The sequence below is a fragment of the Salvia miltiorrhiza genome, chromosome 4, assembly GCF_028751815.1.
Source record: "Salvia miltiorrhiza cultivar Shanhuang (shh) chromosome 4, IMPLAD_Smil_shh, whole genome shotgun sequence".
Classification (NCBI taxonomy): domain Eukaryota; kingdom Viridiplantae; phylum Streptophyta; class Magnoliopsida; order Lamiales; family Lamiaceae; genus Salvia; species Salvia miltiorrhiza.
Window position 1 is genome coordinate 27,208,462 of NC_080390.1, and position 17,829 is coordinate 27,226,290.

General features: G+C 36.7%; 1 protein-coding gene across 15 annotated transcripts; it reads right to left on the bottom strand.

Annotated features, from left to right (window-relative positions):
* Positions 1-3,869: 3,869 nt before the first annotated feature.
* LOC131020066 (uncharacterized) lies at positions 3,870-16,041 on the bottom strand. Of its 15 annotated transcripts, none has more exons than XM_057948712.1 (24): positions 15,777-16,029; positions 15,204-15,367; positions 14,942-15,070; positions 14,726-14,872; positions 14,168-14,320; positions 13,866-14,003; positions 13,340-13,471; positions 11,633-11,770; positions 11,412-11,558; positions 10,727-10,879; positions 10,436-10,570; positions 10,195-10,350; positions 8,650-8,945; positions 8,294-8,503; positions 8,123-8,215; positions 7,245-7,361; positions 6,740-7,165; positions 6,415-6,662; positions 6,159-6,332; positions 5,974-6,081; positions 5,830-5,899; positions 4,746-4,853; positions 4,577-4,664; positions 3,870-4,095 (listed from the first exon to the last, which is right to left on the bottom strand). In XM_057948712.1, exons 2-23 carry the CDS (start codon positions 15,346-15,348, stop codon positions 4,584-4,586), a joined length of 3,504 nt encoding a protein of 1,167 aa, XP_057804695.1. In that variant the 5' UTR covers positions 15,349-15,367; positions 15,777-16,029; the 3' UTR covers positions 3,870-4,095; positions 4,577-4,583. The 15 variants fall into 15 exon arrangements, with proteins under 15 accessions (XP_057804695.1, XP_057804694.1, XP_057804701.1 ...); XM_057948711.1 differs by having other exon boundaries at positions 3,870-4,115; XM_057948718.1 differs by having other exon boundaries at positions 3,870-4,115; positions 10,195-10,341; positions 11,427-11,558; positions 15,204-15,352; positions 15,777-16,026.
* Between the last annotated feature and the right edge of the window lie 1,788 nt (positions 16,042-17,829).

Genomic DNA, 17,829 nt, shown 5'->3' on the forward strand with positions numbered 1-17,829 from the left:
GAAGATTAATGGGAAGAATGTTCTTAGGCCCGCAAGAATAAGCAAGAAATAAAAAAATCTGGGAAAGCTATTGCCCAGAATGAAGTTCAGAATGACCTTAGCCTCGTGCCTAAAAATTCCCACCTTATGCCTTAAGCCACATTACAACCAATGAAAGACCTAATGAGATGCACCTAGGGCTTTTGACAAAAGGGGAAGACAATAGAAGATAGGCAAGCTTATGGTCAGAACCCAACAAGATGTCCAGAGAGAAAACACGAGCCAAAACACTTGAGAGAAAGAGTGAAATGGGAGGAACATCCTTATGCCCAGAACCCGAATCTTGACTCAATTGATGGCATTTAGTTTGTTTGATCGTGCTGCTGATTGTCTTTTTTTAACCTTCATTTTACTGCTTGACTGAGAAAGTATAGCATGCTTTGTTGTTTTCGTTTTTATGTTTTGTGTGTCTATTTCGTCCGTGTCTGTGTTTGGGCAAAATCATGCATGCACGCTTGAGGACAATCGTGTTTAAAGTGTGTGCGTGTGATGAGCCCAGGTTTGTGCTCTATTTTTGTGTCTGTTTTAGGTCTACATCGAGTCTTTTTCCTTTGGTTTGTGTTGTTTGGTCGCCTGGGAGGGCGTAATTCTATGGCAGGACCAGCTTGTGGGCAAGAGGTGCTCCAGGGGTCGAAACTGCTGTCACTTTTCATGAAAGAGGTATGCGCCGGAAGCAAAGGGGAGTTGGAGGCAAAACCATCCCTTATGCCCATAAATACCGCATGAAAGCTGGCAGGCAAGAAGAGGAAGGCAAGGAAGAAGTCAGAAGCACAACAGGCGGGCGAGGCAGGACTGCAAGTAGAAGCTTGATATGGGCCGAAGGCGGCAGCTATCCAAAAGAGACCGATGAGGCCAAACCACCGCCTTATCCAAAAGGAAACAAATCTTCAAGATATTAGGTCTGAAAAGGGATAAGCATCTCCATGCTTTGCATGGATCCGGCCGCAACACCATGGGCTGGGCCTTACGTTGCCCTAATCGCACCTATAAATACCCGAAGAGCTTTTGAAGCCAAGGGTGCTGAAAAACCGACCTGTTGTGCAGTCTTTGTGAAGTTGAAGCTTGCCGGGCTGTGGGCATAGTCTAGGTTATTCGGTACATGTTTTGCACGGCACTTTTGGCCGTAGGTACTCATATTTCCCTTTTAGTAATTTCAGTTTACGTTATGTTTTCTATTATATCTTTTGCCTGTGTTATCTACTTTATGTTCGGCTAAGTTTTATATTCTGGTTTGGGCAAGATGATCTAAGCATGAACACTTAACTCGAGAAGTCTAATTTGGGCATAACAACTGTATGAGCATATTCCCGATACACTAGGTTTGATTCCAAAAAGATTGAAACAACTTGGTTAATTAATTGATCACTAGTTAACTAGGAAGTTTGGTCACAAGTAATACTTTGGACATAAGGCGAAACGCCATCGACCTCCAAAATAGTACAACGAGTGTTGGAGCCGTGACTGCTGTGAAATATTGGCGTAAGAGTCAAGTGGGTCTATCTAAATCTTAAAGCATTTTGGGCAAAGCACAACTAGCGATAGGCCATCGCAGAGAGCGTGCATGTTGCCCGGGGTAGTTGATCTCCATTAGCTGACCCTTCTAAGGGATCATAAACTGAAAGGCTAGATTGGGCAAGGGGTTTTTGCGTGCGTGACGAGTGACAATAGGGGCACAACAATTCTTATGCCTATAACTACTGGTATGCGAGTATAGTGATTAATCTTTGCACCAATGATCGAGCGTCCAGTTCATGTTTAGTGATTTGAACCCAAGTCAGAATTGTTTGTTATTTGATTTATCTACTTTCGTTATTTCAGTTTAGGTTGGAAACCTCGTTCTGCCCATAAGCACATTGTGGTTAGAACACTGCAGGAATTTGCATAAAATTTTAACTCACTTGGTGGATACAAAAATTTATATTTTGTAGTAATTCAAATTTTTTCATGATAAAATTTAATATATGTCAATGTGGGAATAATGAATGTCTAATGTAAGAATGATGAATGACCTTTTATTTAGGTAATGAATTGCAAAGTTTAATATGTTTTCAATGTGGGATAAAAAATTTAAAAGGGGTAATTGCCTGTAAATTCATAACGTTTACACGGAATTGATTTTTGCACCTTTTTTTATTTTTTTACTTTTAAATACCTAACCTTTCGTTTTTGTCTCGAATTTATCCGGTGATCGGTTTTTTCTCATGCCGGCGCCGGAATTGACACTGTGGCAGCCGAAATTGATGATGTGGCAGCCGGAATTGACACTTAAATATATTTTTTACATGTGGCATAAAAAAATTAAAAAATAAAAATAAAAAAAATCCAAATCATCATCTTCCCCAACCTAATTCACCTTTCCCCCTTCCCCCCACCCGCTGCCGCCGTCGCCACCGCCATTCACCACCACCCGCTCCACTGGATCTCGCTCCAGTCGCCCCCTCCCCCTCCCCAGATCTCGCCGGTATTCTTCTCCCCCTCCCCAAATCTCGTCGACCTCCCCTCTCTGAAATTTCGGCGACAGCAGCGGTGAAGCCGCCGCCATCGTCTCTCCCTCAAACCTCAACAGACGGGCAACAGTCAACAGAGGTACCTCCGCCTCCGCCTCTCTCCCTCCACACCAGCACAACTCCCTCTCCGCCGGCCGCCTTCTCCTCCCCCTCCCCAAATCTCGTCGACCTCTCCTCTGAAATTTTGGCGACAGCAGCGGCGAAGCCGCCGCCATCGTCTCTCCCTCAAACCTCAACAGACGGGCAACAGGGTGGGGAAAGGGGAGGTGGCGGCGGTGGAGGTGGCAGGGAGCGGCGCCGGGTGGGGAAGGGGGAGTTAGGGTTTGGGGTGGGGGAAAGGGGGAAAACACGATGGGGGGAGGATTTTCCTTTTCTTTTTCTTTTTTTTTTAATTTTTTTCCATATGTCACAAAAGTGCCACCATGTTAATTTTCGGCTGCCACATCATCAATTCCGGCTGCCACGGTGTCAATTCCGGCGCCGGCATGAGAAAAAACCGATCACCGGATAAATTCGAGACAAAAACGAAAGGTTAGGTATTTAAAAGTAGAAAAATAAAAAAAAGGTGCAAAAACCAATTCCGTGTAAACGTTAGGAATTTACAGGCAATTACCCCAATTTAAAATAGCAAAAAATAGTGAATTGAGAAAACGCCACCTAGGATTGAGGATGAATGTGGTGTCTTCAATGTGTAACCTATTACATAATAGATAGATAGATTCTAAAAGCTTATAAGTTTCCCAAAATATAAGTTTATCTACCGCCAACTTATTTTCTCATCATCTTATAAGCAACACACAATTTACAAGTATAATTCAATTATGTTTTTTTATTTTCATTATATATCATTCTAATTTCATCTCTCTTCGATTTTCTCCCGCTAATAAAGATCATTTCTCTCACTAAAAATTCTCTCTTTAACTTATAAGCTCAATTATTCAAACACTTTGATAATTTATAAGTTCTTAAAAAACATCGTATAAGCTCCAAGAGCTTATAAACTCTTTAAAATAAGCTCAACGGAACACCCTCCTAGTAAGTCGTAGTCATATAAGACTACAAAATTTTGCTAACACCGTAGTTAGAGTATATTAAGACTACCAGTTTTTACAAAAACCAAAGTTATTGCATGATTAAGACTACGGTTCTTACATGAAAACCATAATTAATTTACATTATGTAGAACCAGTATTTAAAATCTACACAATGTGAGATAAAAACATCTTCACAGCACAACCACTCTTGATAATTAGAAGCTAAACTCTTTGCAAAGGGCAAGATCAGAAGTACACTAAAGTATATAGATAAACTATACATATATAGTGGACAAGAAATTTAATAGCCTTGCTTGAGAAATCTTGAGGGACAGTATTACAAAATATCAAGATGATGGTTAATATGCCAAAAGACCTCCATTAAGTAAATACAGTGATAATATATAGTATGAAAAATACCCACTTAAGTTACATATTGCGCAAGCACTTTTGGCTCTTCCATCTCCCAAAAGCCAAACTTTTGTACTGGTTGTATGTCGGAATCGAAGTTATAGCTCTCACAACATCCAGCACGCTACCATATAAGCATCACAGTGAAAATCTAATGAGATAAACATATATATGGTTGCTTCTAAGTGAAACCTAGTCACATGTACTTCACTAAGATTACATATTTAATTACTACCTAATTTGATGAGGATCATCTGAATTTCATCTTAAGAGCTTTTGGCAGAATGAAACCTATGTTACCTCATAAACTAGGCATTACAGTAGCTTATCATTTCATTAAATATATGCAAGTTTTTCTTGACAAATATATGTATTGGATTGCCAAAAAACCTCAAATAATTTAACAATCAAAACCTAGTGTCTTGCAGCACCAATCCTACATCAAACTAATAATTTGGAGTCAGTAGAAGCCCATTGAACAAATATTCCAATTCAGGAAAGCAAATTCAGTTCAGGTGAAAAAGATAAAAGAACAAGACAACTAAGCCACACTCTAACACGAGATTTCCAAAAATAAAATATTACCACTCTTTTATATGTGATTAAGCACGACATTTGCCCACTCAACACGAACTTTGTCAATATCCTCTTGAGTATAAACCCTGTTGTCAAACTATTAACCATGCAAAAATAAAATATTACCACTCTTTTATATGAAAAAATGAATAACATAGAAATAAGACAAATTTCTTACATGTGAATGTAGGCAAATGGAACCACTCTTCGTAAGCTCTTCAATGATTTCTTTCATGTAGCACATGATGAAAAACCCGCATCGCTTGGAATCGGGTTGTCTTGGAGACTATGACATATTATTAAGTGTTAGTAGGTAAAAAAATGGCAGTTTTCGTCCTAACGTACGAGCTCAATCTTAAAAAAAGTACCCAACATTTCAAAAATTCCACGCCTGTGTCCCTAAGATTTCTGGTGCCCTCTGATGTGGCCTCAAAATCAGATGTGGAGTTCTTGTCAAAAAAAAAATTAAGAAATTTAATTGACATTGTTACTTATTAAAATTAAAGCATAATAAAATCTCCATCGAAGTGGTTGCTGAGCTCGCTCCGGATGCTTTCCGGGTTGCCCCACCCCAAATCCACGAAATAGACCTAGAAGCGCAGCGAGCTCCCCACGGCCACACAATTCACCTTGGTGTCCTAGTATTGGAATATCACTGGCTTACTCTCCCACTCCTCGTCCCTCTTGCCGATAGCCTCCGCATTCTGCGGCTCAAAGTCGAACAGGACAAGATTAGAGCGTCCCGAACTCCACCGAGCAGGACAGGATCAGACCCGCCCCGTTCACTGTGAAGATAGCCTGGATCAAGTTCCCAAAGTAGCTCTGTGGCATGGGCGGGTCGACCAGCTTCCGACAGTTCTCACCGTCAACATGGATAGTCGGCAGGGCCAAGCTCACCTGCCACACATACTTGATCTGGTTGATGGTGGAGGTAGAGAACTTGAAGACCTAGCCGCAAAAACACAGGGACGTGGCTGCCGTTGGATGGCTGAGTTCAGGGTTTAATTTTGATAAGAACTCCAAATCAGATTTTGAGGCCACGTCAGAAATACCACATGTGTGCTCCAACGACACACATTATCTTTTATGCACCGAAAATCATTTTTGGGACACAAGCCTGATGTATTTGCAACGCTAGCTACTTTCTTGCAATTATGCTTACCTTGGGAATTTATGATCGAGCTCAGAGGTTGGGACAAAAACTAATTTATACCCTAAAAACAAATACTACAATTGTACACAAAAATTGTATTTTGGATTACCTTGATAATTTCCCAAGTTGGTTGTTTTTTACCTCTTCTCTCTAATCTTGCATTGAACATAGAAATTGCCCTTCAAATCAATAACATGTATTAGTTCACCACTTAATGAAATATATATGTAACTACAAAAGTTCAAAATCTTACTTGTTGACAATATTTTGCCAACTTTCATCACAGACCCAATGACCAAGAGGGTCAAAAATAGATATTGTCTCCTTGTGAGGATCAATTACTGTAAGAATCCAATGTACCCTAATCCATAAAAAACATATAAGACAAATAGAGGGAAAAGATAAATTGATGAACTAGGATAAAGAACTAAAACTTACCCTACATTAACCGGGACTATCACTAGTTGATTTGAGGATACATTCTCAAACCTATCTGCCAAAGCACGTGTTTGTGCATCGTGCGGGGGCTTGGACACATATGACACGTCAAATGGATCCACAAAACGAAATCGATCAAGTGCACTATTCTCCTTCAATTTTTTATACAAGTGCCTTACAAATAAATAAAAAAGTATTCAACTTGAAGGAAATACTTGTTACTTGCAAGATAAATTTTAGGAGAGCAAATGCTTACCACATGTACACTACTATGCAGTTCCCTGAAATTTGCTCTAACTCACAAAATGGGATGATGTCTTCACAAAGTATGAAACCCTCAAAGGGCTTACCAAAGATGTCTTCATCAAATGATATAAAAATTGTTCCTTGCTCGTTGCTTAAAGAATTCTCAGCATGTATACACAATACTTTCAATGAAGGATGCAAAGAGTCATAACACTTCACCTTCCTCTCCTTAATCACTTGGTGTCTTACTCTTTTATTCTTAGGAGAAAAGACAAGTATCAACTTTTTTATTAATTATAATGACAACAAAAGACTATATGAAATTAAAACAATACCTGTAAGGCATCAAATTTCTCAACGAGTACCACTTCATCCTCCTCCTCCTCCTCCTCCTCCTCCTCCTCTTCAAAATCTTCATCCATCAAGTGAGACGGTTGCTTATCATGGCTTCCCTTTACTTCATCATCTTTGTCTTTCGCAATTGCCGCTTCGAGTTTACTAAGTCTATCATGTAGGTGACATATCATTTCATTTTGTTCAACTATATGCTTCTTTGCCTCCATCAAATCGACTAGTTGCTCATTTTCCATGTGTTGTCTTCTCTTTCTACCATGCTTGAAGAACATAGAAGGAGTAACATAACTACCAACTGCTCTAACACGTCCAGAGTGCTCGCCAGACTCTAGTGCACATGTAAGCAAATCTTCTCCCGATCTTTGAGTCTTGAATTCTCCTTCTTCCTTTTGTCGTATGTAGTCATCCTTTTAGTTAGCAAGAATAAAGTCATATTAGCAAATTTATAATGCAGCTATAATTAAAAACTACATGTATTCATCTTACAATTCTTTGCACAGTCTTCTTTAAATTCTCATTTTCTATGTCGCCATTCTTAGGTACTCGTGCTTTCTTCCACATGATAGCCCTATCTACATCATCGTCGCCGCATAATTCCTCCTTCTACAATTACAAAATAAAAATCTTAGGTTGTCAATGAGAAAAAAAAAAAGGACACTAGTTTTTACAATTAAAGACCGGTGTTAGTGACAGAAACTGCAGTGTATTACTCCCCTCATCCAATTCAATAGGCCACAATTCCTTATTTAGACGTCCCAATTGGAATAGGTCACTTTCTAAAATGGAAAATCAATACATAACGAACACCCACACAACTCATTTACATCAAATGTCGTTGCGACCCACAAATAAATCTCTCTTTTCACTTAAAAAAATATCTTCCTTTCTGTCTCCTACTAACCTCAAAAAGATTTATTCTCTCCTATTTTATTATAACCTATTTATTTCGTAATATTCGTGCCCAGGCCTTGTGGCCTATTGAATTGGGACGGAGAGAGTATATAAGTAAGACGAGCTGAAGTCTAGAGGTAAATGCTTTGAGTGTGATGAATACATTGAGGACATAAGCATCACTCCTTCAGTCCCATTACAAATGTCCCATTGCTTTTGGGCACGGAGATTAAGGAATGTGTAATTAGTAGATAAAGTGAGTTGGTGGAGAGAGAAAAATATATTGGAATTTGTAAAAGTAGGTATAGAGAGAGTAAGTGGTGAACCCATTAGTTAATAAGTTTTTTAATTATTTGCCGAAAAAAGAATAGGACATTTGTAGTGAGATATCCTATTATGGAAAGTGGAACATTTGTAATGGGACAAGGGGGTATAAGTTAAAAATAAAAATGTATCTAGTAAGGAAAAACTACCATTTTTTCAGCCAAACCAGCATAGCCGCTTCGTGAAAGTCTGTGAGGGTACATGTTCTTCATCGCTCTCTTTGCTTGCTCTTCACTCAATTTCTAGAAAATGAAGTGTATTCATAGTTAAAATAAATGAATAACATAGGGTAACTTATTATTACTTGTGAAGTAGCTTACCTTAAATTCTTCTGACATTGTGTTTCTCACAAATTGATTCCAATCTTCACGAAGAATACCACTCGATGGGGGTGGCTCATTCAACTTTGCAGAATTGTCTTTGTTGGGAACAATATATCCTCTATATAACTTAGATTTCCATTGTCGCCACTTTGAGTTTGCAGATTCTAAGCATCCTGACTTCCACGTGTCATTAACTTCATATGCTGACTATTAAATTAAAGAGAATACAGACAAAGTTATGATTTAATTCTAGTATGGACTACAATGATTAACAATAATACATGTGTTTAAACAAGTTAATGATACGGTAGGGTAATAGAAAGATAATTTCCTCTTCCTTGCATACTACTTACAGAGACATATTCCCATATAGTGTCTTTAACTTCTTGTGGCACCATTTTCCAACACTTATAACTTATCTTCACCTCTTGTCGAGCAACAACACCAATATAGCTTTGCATTTCTGTTGCGACTTTACCACATGGTTGTCCACGACAGTTAAATTCAACCACGTGTTTGACCCCTTTGGCCATTCTCTTTGCAACGCCAATCAAACACACCTTTCCTTTACGAGATCTTGTTGATTGTTTGTCTTTGGAATCCACCCTAGTGCCAGCACTATCATTAGTAGGCATAATCACCACAAGACCTATGAAGCAATTAGCAATACAAATTAGATTAGTAACAAAATAATATGCAATTATCAAACAAAAAAGACAAGTAAAATGCAACATCACAAGTATATTGAAATTTTATTGGTTGAAGTTTCAGAGCTCAGATTGTTAACCCAAACCCCATCACAATCTTCATGAATGCATGGTGTTTCATTTTCATCAAGTTCATCATTCATATTCATGTTTGGAAATCCCTTGGTAAAAGCTTGTTGGCTAAGAGAAATATCCTCCAACTCTAAACCAATAATAATTTCAGAATTCTCTTTAGGGGGGACATGAAAGTGCCAAAGACCGTATAAAAAATAAGATCTTTTTTGTTTAAAAAACAACTAAAATACACACATATACTACGGCTTTAAGGTAACCATAATCTTCACAGATTAAATTTGCACACAGACTACAGTTCTAAGGTAACAATAGTCTTGTCAACTTAAATTTGCGCTCATAGACTACGGTTCTAAGATTACAGTCTTAAGAAATTAAATACACGCGCATAGATTATGGTTTTAATGTAAAAAAGTTGAGAGAATTTTGAATCAGAGTTCTGGATTTTTGCCAGGTGATCCCTAGGTTGCAGCACGTCTGGTCGTTATCAGGCATCACTCTCTACTTTAAGTTATATTGAGATTTACACTCACCTCTTTAATGAAAGGACATCTGGAGTTTAGCTCTGTAGCACTGTAGATCGGACGTCGTAACGCCCTTAATGCTAGGTTTTGAAAAAGACTTTTCATGTCATTCCCGTTTAGGTCTTCCAACTACCGCCCACTACATTAATCTAGTTTTTTTTTTTTTAAAGAAGCAGCTAGATTTATTTTCTTTAGACAGCTACATCGCCTTAGCAGCTCATATCGAAGCAGCGAATGTAGTCATTGGAACTTATAGACTACAGTTTATAGACTACTATTCTGTACTTCTAAATTCTTTCACTTGCACGTAGACTACGGTTTAGGTTGCGCTGTCTATGACGAAAGACTGTCTTTCGAAAAAACCGTAGTCTTTGCAGTGTAGTGCTGTTTACAGGGGCCGACAGGTTGACCTCTCTTGTTGAAAATTATCTTTGATGCGCTTTCATCTGGATTCCTTCCCAAATTTCATGCAATAAAGTTGGTCCCTGGACCAGCTTTATTGTTCATATAATCATGTAATAGAAGAATATAGTTGAAGACATGATAGCATTAAAATAATATTCTTGATCACAACTACTTTATCTGAATACTATACCTCTTTTATCATTTGCTGGTTGAGCCATTTGAATCTCTGGTGGCTCTTCATTTTGTTGTTCTTCATCTCCTTCCATTTGGTCATCATCCCGTAACCTGTGATACCTACTTTGGTTTCTAGTTGCATCCTGAGATCTAGGAGACATCACTGCAGAAACTGAACAACATCTTTTATAAACGAAAAATCTTTTATAAACTAAGAAAATATTAAGTCATAAAAATATATAATTGATCTTGCTTACTAGAAGCTTGTTGACTGACTTGTGTCTGCGGTTGCCTACTCTGCTGCTGCCTACTCTCCTTTATTTGATGCATATCTTGAAATCCACAATGAGAATTTTCATTGGTGGTTTCTCTTCGAGTACTAGGAGGCATCACTACCAAAAGAGGTGACAAGACAAATAATCATTGCATCAGAGTTTGAATATGTTATAAGAAAGAAAGTAAGAAAAATTAGGACTAATCCTTCAAAGCAACAAATAAAGAGGCCCTTTTTTTTTTCTTACTAATGCAACAAATACAACCGAACTTACAGATCTTTAATGCATTTTCAATTGCTCGAGTGACTTCCATATCTGATACATGTCCATTTTCTCGCTGCGCATCTTCCTCTATTTCATCCTCATCGAGTAATCCATGATTTACTCTTCCTCCTGCAGTTGATCTTCGGGTACTACGAGTCATCACTGCAAACTAAATGTTATTCCATGAGTATGTATACAATGATCACAATAATAGCAAGTGGAATTCATCACTAATGCTAAATGTACATAAAAATAAAGTAACTACTAAAAGTAGGTGTAATTAAATGAGTTGTTGAATAGCCCTGTTGAGAGGCACCTCCTCATTTCTTCTTCCTATCGTGGATGCTAAATAGCCTAACGTTGACGATGGCAAGATAAAATGCTACTATCTATCTATTCAGTGTATTCATTAGCGAAAGCAGGATTACCTTTTTTCAGTTTTGACCAAATGATTTAAAAAATTACGGATAGATACTCTCTCACTCACTAGTGTGACTGTGTGAGTCCCACTTTCCAAAAGAAAAGTCATATCTCTAACTTGGGAAATTGAAATCAACCCCAACTACACCTTTCCTCATCATCAAGGCTCACATACCACTATTTCCTAGTCTGTAACTTTTCTCAACTGCGAAGTATAGAAAATAAATCAAAATATTATTGTTGATTAATTTTTTTTATAAAATGAGTAAATAACCTTGTTGTTCCTTACTCTGTCGAGTCGTTTGAAACTCTGGTTGTTCTTCATTTCCGTGCTGTCTATCTCTTTCCATTTGGTCTTCATCTCGTAATCTGTAATACCCACTTTGGTTTGTAATTGCCTTCCGAGTTCTAGAAGCCATCACTATAGAAAGAAAAGTATAATTTATAAAGTAGAAAATGTGAAGACAAAATAATAAAAATAAAGATCATCCTCACTCGAAGCTTGATGACTGGTTTGTGGCTCTAGTTGTTTCCTAATCTGTGGCTGCCCATTCTCCTTCGTTTGGTTCTTATCACAAAATCCAGAACGGGAATACAGATTTGTAATTGTTCTTCGAGTACTAGGAGCGATCACTAAAAAAAAAAGAACAAATTAATGCACTAGCAAAAGAAAAGGAGAACCAACTCATAATGCAGGTCAATTTTTCGCTACTTCCTTATTACTCCCTCCGTCCACTAATTCATGACCTAGGGGAGGAAACATGGGTTTTAAGAAAAAGTGTATTGTTTATTAGTTGAATGGAGAAAGGGACCCACAAAGTGTATTGTTTATTAGTTGAGTGGAGAAAAAGTGTATTGTTTATTGGGACTCACCAATTAAAAAATGTATAAATGGGTAGGACATGAAATGGTGGACGGACCAAAAAGGAAAGTAGGACATGAATTGGTGGACGGAGGGAGTATTAAAAAATTCAACCTAAAGTTACAGGTCTTTAATGCACTAGCAAGATGGTACGTGAGACGCAAGTAAAAGTATTTGAATAAATATATATGTAAAAAATAGATAAATGTTATCACAATTTTGAAAAAAATTAGGTATAAAAGGATTCTCATATTATACATCTATAGAACTCTACATATAATTGTAAAAAGAACATCTTGGTTATGTTTCTGTTAACTAGAAAACAATCTAGTCCCTACATCTTGATTGATGGATGGTGAAGACTGATTTTTAAACGGGATTATGTCTCTTCACACACAATTTAATGATTTCTCTATGATTATACCTTTTTAAGCAGAAAATAATGCTTTCACAGTTGTTATTCTTTTTTAGGCATGAAATAATGCTTTTTGAATAATAAAGTTATGCTTCATTCATAGTTAAACAAGGAAGGTTTTTACCGGATCCAATGAGAATGTTATCTTTCGTAAGAAATGAGAAATTAGAATAAATATAAGTCATAGGATTGGAATAACTGACGTTCCAGATTCATTCTCATTTCTCACCACATTTAGCCATTCTCATGGATCCTTTCTCTCTCCCTCCCTCTCTCTCTCTCTCTCTCTCTCTCTCTCTGTGTGTGTGTCTGTGTCTATATATATATATATATATATATATATATATATATATATATTAAATTACTAAATTATCCTAAAAATTAAAATATGTTAGGAGATATAGGTATAATAAGAATATACAATTTTTATAATAGTAATAGATAAGTATAATATATCATATTACTCTATTGCCCTGTAACAAATAGTAAGGACATAATAGAAATCAAATTTTGTAAAACAAGGCTCTTTCATAATAGGTATAAATTTTCAATTTCTTGAGTGAATTTCAAGTTTGGCTGTTCATTTCCTTGCTGCCATGTTTCTCTATGGCAACCCATCTTAGTAATCCTTGATTTAGTTGATCTTGGGTACTGGGAGCCATTACTGTGAATAAAATGCTAACTTATAAGTAAATAAGATGATCACGATGATAGCAAGAAGTAACTCTTCTCTACTACTACATATACATACCATCTGATAAGCAATTAATTGTTTTTTCAATGATGTTTGAAGAGTAAAATAAGCAATATCTGTCAATTGATGTTTCAGTAATATCCTAGTTAAGCTACTTTTCTACACTTCTAGGTGTGAATAATGAATTAAAATTATCTTGTCATTTTTAAGACCTATATCTGAATACTTAACCTTGTCGAGTCATTTGAAAGTCTGGTTGTTCTTCATTTTGATGTTGTCCATCTCCTTCCATTGGGATCTCATCTCGTAATATGTGATACCCAAGGTGGTTTCCAGTTGCCTTCCTAGTTGTATGAGTCATAACTGTAAAAAGAAAAGTATATTTTATCATAAATAGGGCCAAAAGAAACAGAATTCATGACCTTTAGCAGTTATTTCCATTTAATCATATTGTTTTAAATAAATCAGTAACAAACCATCAAAATTTGATACACGGCCCGTAATAAAGTGAAATCAAACCGCAATACTAGACACATTAATCTAAACTGCACTAGTAGGATTGAATGATATTATATTACAAATATCAAAACTAAAAGGAGTTCAGTCTAATAATTCGAAAATTAGGGGTCATGCATCAAATTGCAACAATCTAAAAGTTCGTAAACGCAGAAGATTATGACACAATTAAATCGCAAAGAGGGCCAAAAATGTGATCTTGTTCCACTTAAATCTTGAAAAAAAATCTGATTTTCCTCACTAGAAGCTTGTTGACTGATAGGTGGCCGCATCTTTCGCCTATTTTTCCATTGCCCATTCTCCTGCCTTTGATGATTATCTTGAAATCCACTATCGGAAGTTTGATTGGTAGTTGGTCTTCGAGAACCAGAAGCCATCACTACCAAAAAGCAGGACTTGATTGATAATGTATGCATTGCATTTTAATATGTAAGAGCCACAAACCAAGTAAGAAGAACTAGTCAAGTAGATTAACTAACTTCTATAAGAAGAGCAATCCTTTGTGACTAATCCTTATACGTAACAATTTCAACCAATACTTACGGATCTGTAATGCATTTCTCAGCGCATCAGTGACTTCCAAGTTTGTATACCGTTCGTCTTCTTGCAGTTCATGTTCCTCCATTTCATCCTGTTCCAGATATCCATGATTTAGTCTTTTATTGACAGTTGATCTTTGGGACCTGGGAGCCGTCACTGCAAACAAAAAGTTTATGTACGAATACGTTAATGAGAAAATAGCATGACATAACACGTCTCTATTGCTAAATCTACATAAAAATAACAATAATCCATTCATAAATTCACAAAATCTTGGATGAGAATCTCCTGGAGTATAGTCTATGAATCCAACCAGAACTAAACTAGACAATCCATGATATTTGTTAGTGTTGGGCCTTCCATTCCATAGGATGTCACATAAAAGACTTACTCTAATAGAATAAGCAAAATAACAAAGGATTAAACAGAAATAACGAGCAGAGATTCATCCATTGTACATTAAATTAATTTCCTTGTGTGTAGCTCCTCTTCACTACTAAGTGTACATAATAAATTAAAATGATCGTATCATTCACAACTTCTATTGACTAAAAACTTAACCTTGTCGACCATTTATTTGTCGATTCATTTGAAATTCCAGTTCTTCTTCACTTTGGAGTTGCCCATCTCCTTCCATTTGATCCATTCCTTCTAAACCACAATACCCACTTTGGTTTCCAGATGCTTTCCGAGTTCTAGAACCCATCACTGTTTCACCAAAAAAAAATAGGTCTAGTGTGCGCTAGAAAACTTAAGTTCAACCATTGCAAGTTTAACCTTTCCCCATAGAAGCTTGTGCAAAGATTTGTGGTTGACTATTCTCCATCGCTTGCAGCTTCTCTTGAATCACAGAACGGGCATTGCGACTGGCAGTTGCACTTCGAGTTCGAGTACTAGGAGCCATTGCTAAAAAAAGGTGAAAGGATGAAGAATTAATGAGACTAAATTCTAAAGAGATGGCAAGCAAAACTCAACCTTATAAGTAACAAATTCAACCAATACTTATGGAGTAGTTGTTTAATACACATATATATTTAACCTTGCTTTTGAATTGGTTGTTGACTGACTTCCAAGTCTGGTTCTTGTTCATTTTGTTGTAGTCCATGTTCCTCCATTTCATCCCCATCTCGTAATACACGATTTGATCTTCTTTTCGCTACGGGTTTCCTTTTTCTAGGTGCCATCACTCTGAGGAGAATGTAACTTTTTTGGCATATATAAGATAATCAGAACATTAACTAGGCATAACTCTTCTATTCTGCTAAATGTACATCAAACCACCATGCAATCAATGGAAATAATATCTTCTAAATGAAGACTTGAATAGTAATAAAATGCAGATATCCATCCCTAATAATTTTCATCGATTTCCAAATACTTTAACTCTTTTATGGAATCACATTTGCATTTGAAGTACAACACAAATACGTTGAATCTCGTACAATCAAGTTCAATAATTAATCAAACAAATGCAATTTCAATGTTCTGACAAATTGAAAAAATCAGTAAACATCGAGTTGAAGAAAATGAAAATTCGGAACCAAATTGATCAGAAATCAATAAGACGGGCACATCAAAACGAAACGACGCAAAGGAAAATCAAATTATTTACCGCGACTTGAAATTAGTGAACTTCTGGACAGCTACTTAGAGCTTCTTCCTCCGCTTAATTAATCCAAATCAACCATATTTCAGAAAGAAAAAAAGTAAAATATCTCTCCAGTTGAACTCTTTTCTTGATTGGTAGCATCGAAGTTTGTCTGATTTTAGATTTATTGGCTCCTCAAGAGCAACCCAGAGAGAGAGAACGGTGACGAAGTATTTAGTTCAGACATCCGAATTCAAGCGGAACGAAGTCCTTTAAGTCGAGGCTCTCTCACCCAAATTTTTTTTTAAAAAAAAAGCAAAAAGAAAAAAGAATGTAGGTGTCGTGTGAGACAAGTGTATAGAAGAGATAGGCTTGGAACTAGGCTCAGGCGGGCCAGAAGGCGGGTCGCGAGGCATTAAAAAATACTTCCTCGGTCTTATAAATAATGATCTATTTTTCTTTTGGGGTTGTTTCATATATAATGGCCTATTTTATTTACGCAAATTATTGCGTGCGGACCGTCGTATGCTATGCAACAATTATAAGCTATATTATATAGTTTATGTTAGATTCGGAGGATCTCGAATAGGTGTATGGGGAGAATACACCTATGGGCTATTTTCAATTTCTCCTCTAAAAGAGGGATCTCAAGAATGAGATCAAAACGAAACTTTACACGCAAACTATGACGCCTGTTGACTGAAAACAGTTTTGACCAAACATGGTTGACGACTGATACTGAAAACTCTTCAGTAAGGAGTTATCAGTTAAGTCACTGGAACTTAACTGATGCACGTAAGGGCTTCAATCGAGTTTGCTAAAACAGAGATGATATAAGTCTTCCTGACTATCAGAGGATAGATCAGTCAGACTGATATCACACGCAGCGGAAATAAACTTGTTTCGGAATAGCCTCGGTTGAGCACGTTGTTAGTCTTAGGTTTCTCTTTGCGGTTATTCAGTATTCAGTTTATCAACAGTAAGAACACAGATAAGAATGGAAAGACTGAAAGCTTTAAATAACACAGAGAGTTTTACGTGGTTCGGAAAACCTTTTCCTACATCCACGGTCGGTTGATTAGACCAACAATCCACTTCGCAAGTGCTTAACTGGTGCACTGCAAACCGAACTGTGTGCTTACCGGGTGCACACAACCGTTTCACTAAAGAGACCTTACTTCAGTACCCACGCTTCACTCGCGTCGGATTTCTCACTCCTAGCTAGGGCTGTAAACGAACAGAGCTATTCGCGAGCTATTCGGAGCTCGGCTCGAAAAAAGCTCGTTCGAAGCTCGGTTCGATAATAAACGAGCCGAGCTCGAGCCTAAAATCGAGCTCGATAATTTTATCGAGCTGAGCCCGAGCTTTGTAGTGCTCGGCTCGTTAGGCTCGCGAACATGTTCGCGAGCCCACAATCGAGCTGTGTTCGCGAGCCTACGATCGAGCCCATAATCGAGCCCACAATCGAGCTTATACTTCAAGAAAGACAAATAAAAATTTTTGTATGAGACAAGGTTCGAACCCTTGACTTCAAAGCATAATAGCACTAAATAAACTTCCATTGCCATTGAACTACATATAGCAATTGTTGTAAACTTTAAACTTAATAAATTCTTATATATTACAAAAAAAATGAATTTATGTATATTACGTAAGAAATAAATTAATATATATATATATATATATACATATATTAATATACTCAATGTCTATGTCTATATTTATAATATGTAGCTAGCATTTGCAACCATGCTCCGTGACAATGCATTGAAACATCTTTAATTAAATATAACTTTCATAATTAGTCAAATTTCACAATTTTATAAAAAGAAAAACATAATTTACTAATAAACCTTCAATTTTATTATAGTCACACAATTGATTTCAAATATATTATAGATGTATGTGTCATGTGTGTATAAGGATAAATGTTATGCCGTATACTTTGAATGAGCACCGCTTACATTTAGTCGATATTATAATTATTCTTTTTATTTTATACATATATTTTTTAATTCTAATACATCAAAAATCATTATTGAAATTACTAATTTATCAAATTGCAAAAATAAAAAAT

Excerpts from the sequence above, each read along its gene's own strand:
- LOC131020066 (XM_057948712.1), bottom strand. The coding sequence starts at position 15,348 with ATGGCACCTAGAAAAAGGAAACCCGTAGCGAAAAGAAGATCAAATCGT. Across the intron at positions 11,771-13,339 it reads CTTTCAAATGACTCGACAAG|TGATCGCTCCTAGTACTCGA; the intron begins GTTAAGTATTCA and ends TTTTTTTTTTAG. Across the intron at positions 6,663-6,739 it reads AGAAATTTGATGCCTTACAG|AATAAAAGAGTAAGACACCA; the intron begins GTATTGTTTTAA and ends TTTTCTCCTAAG.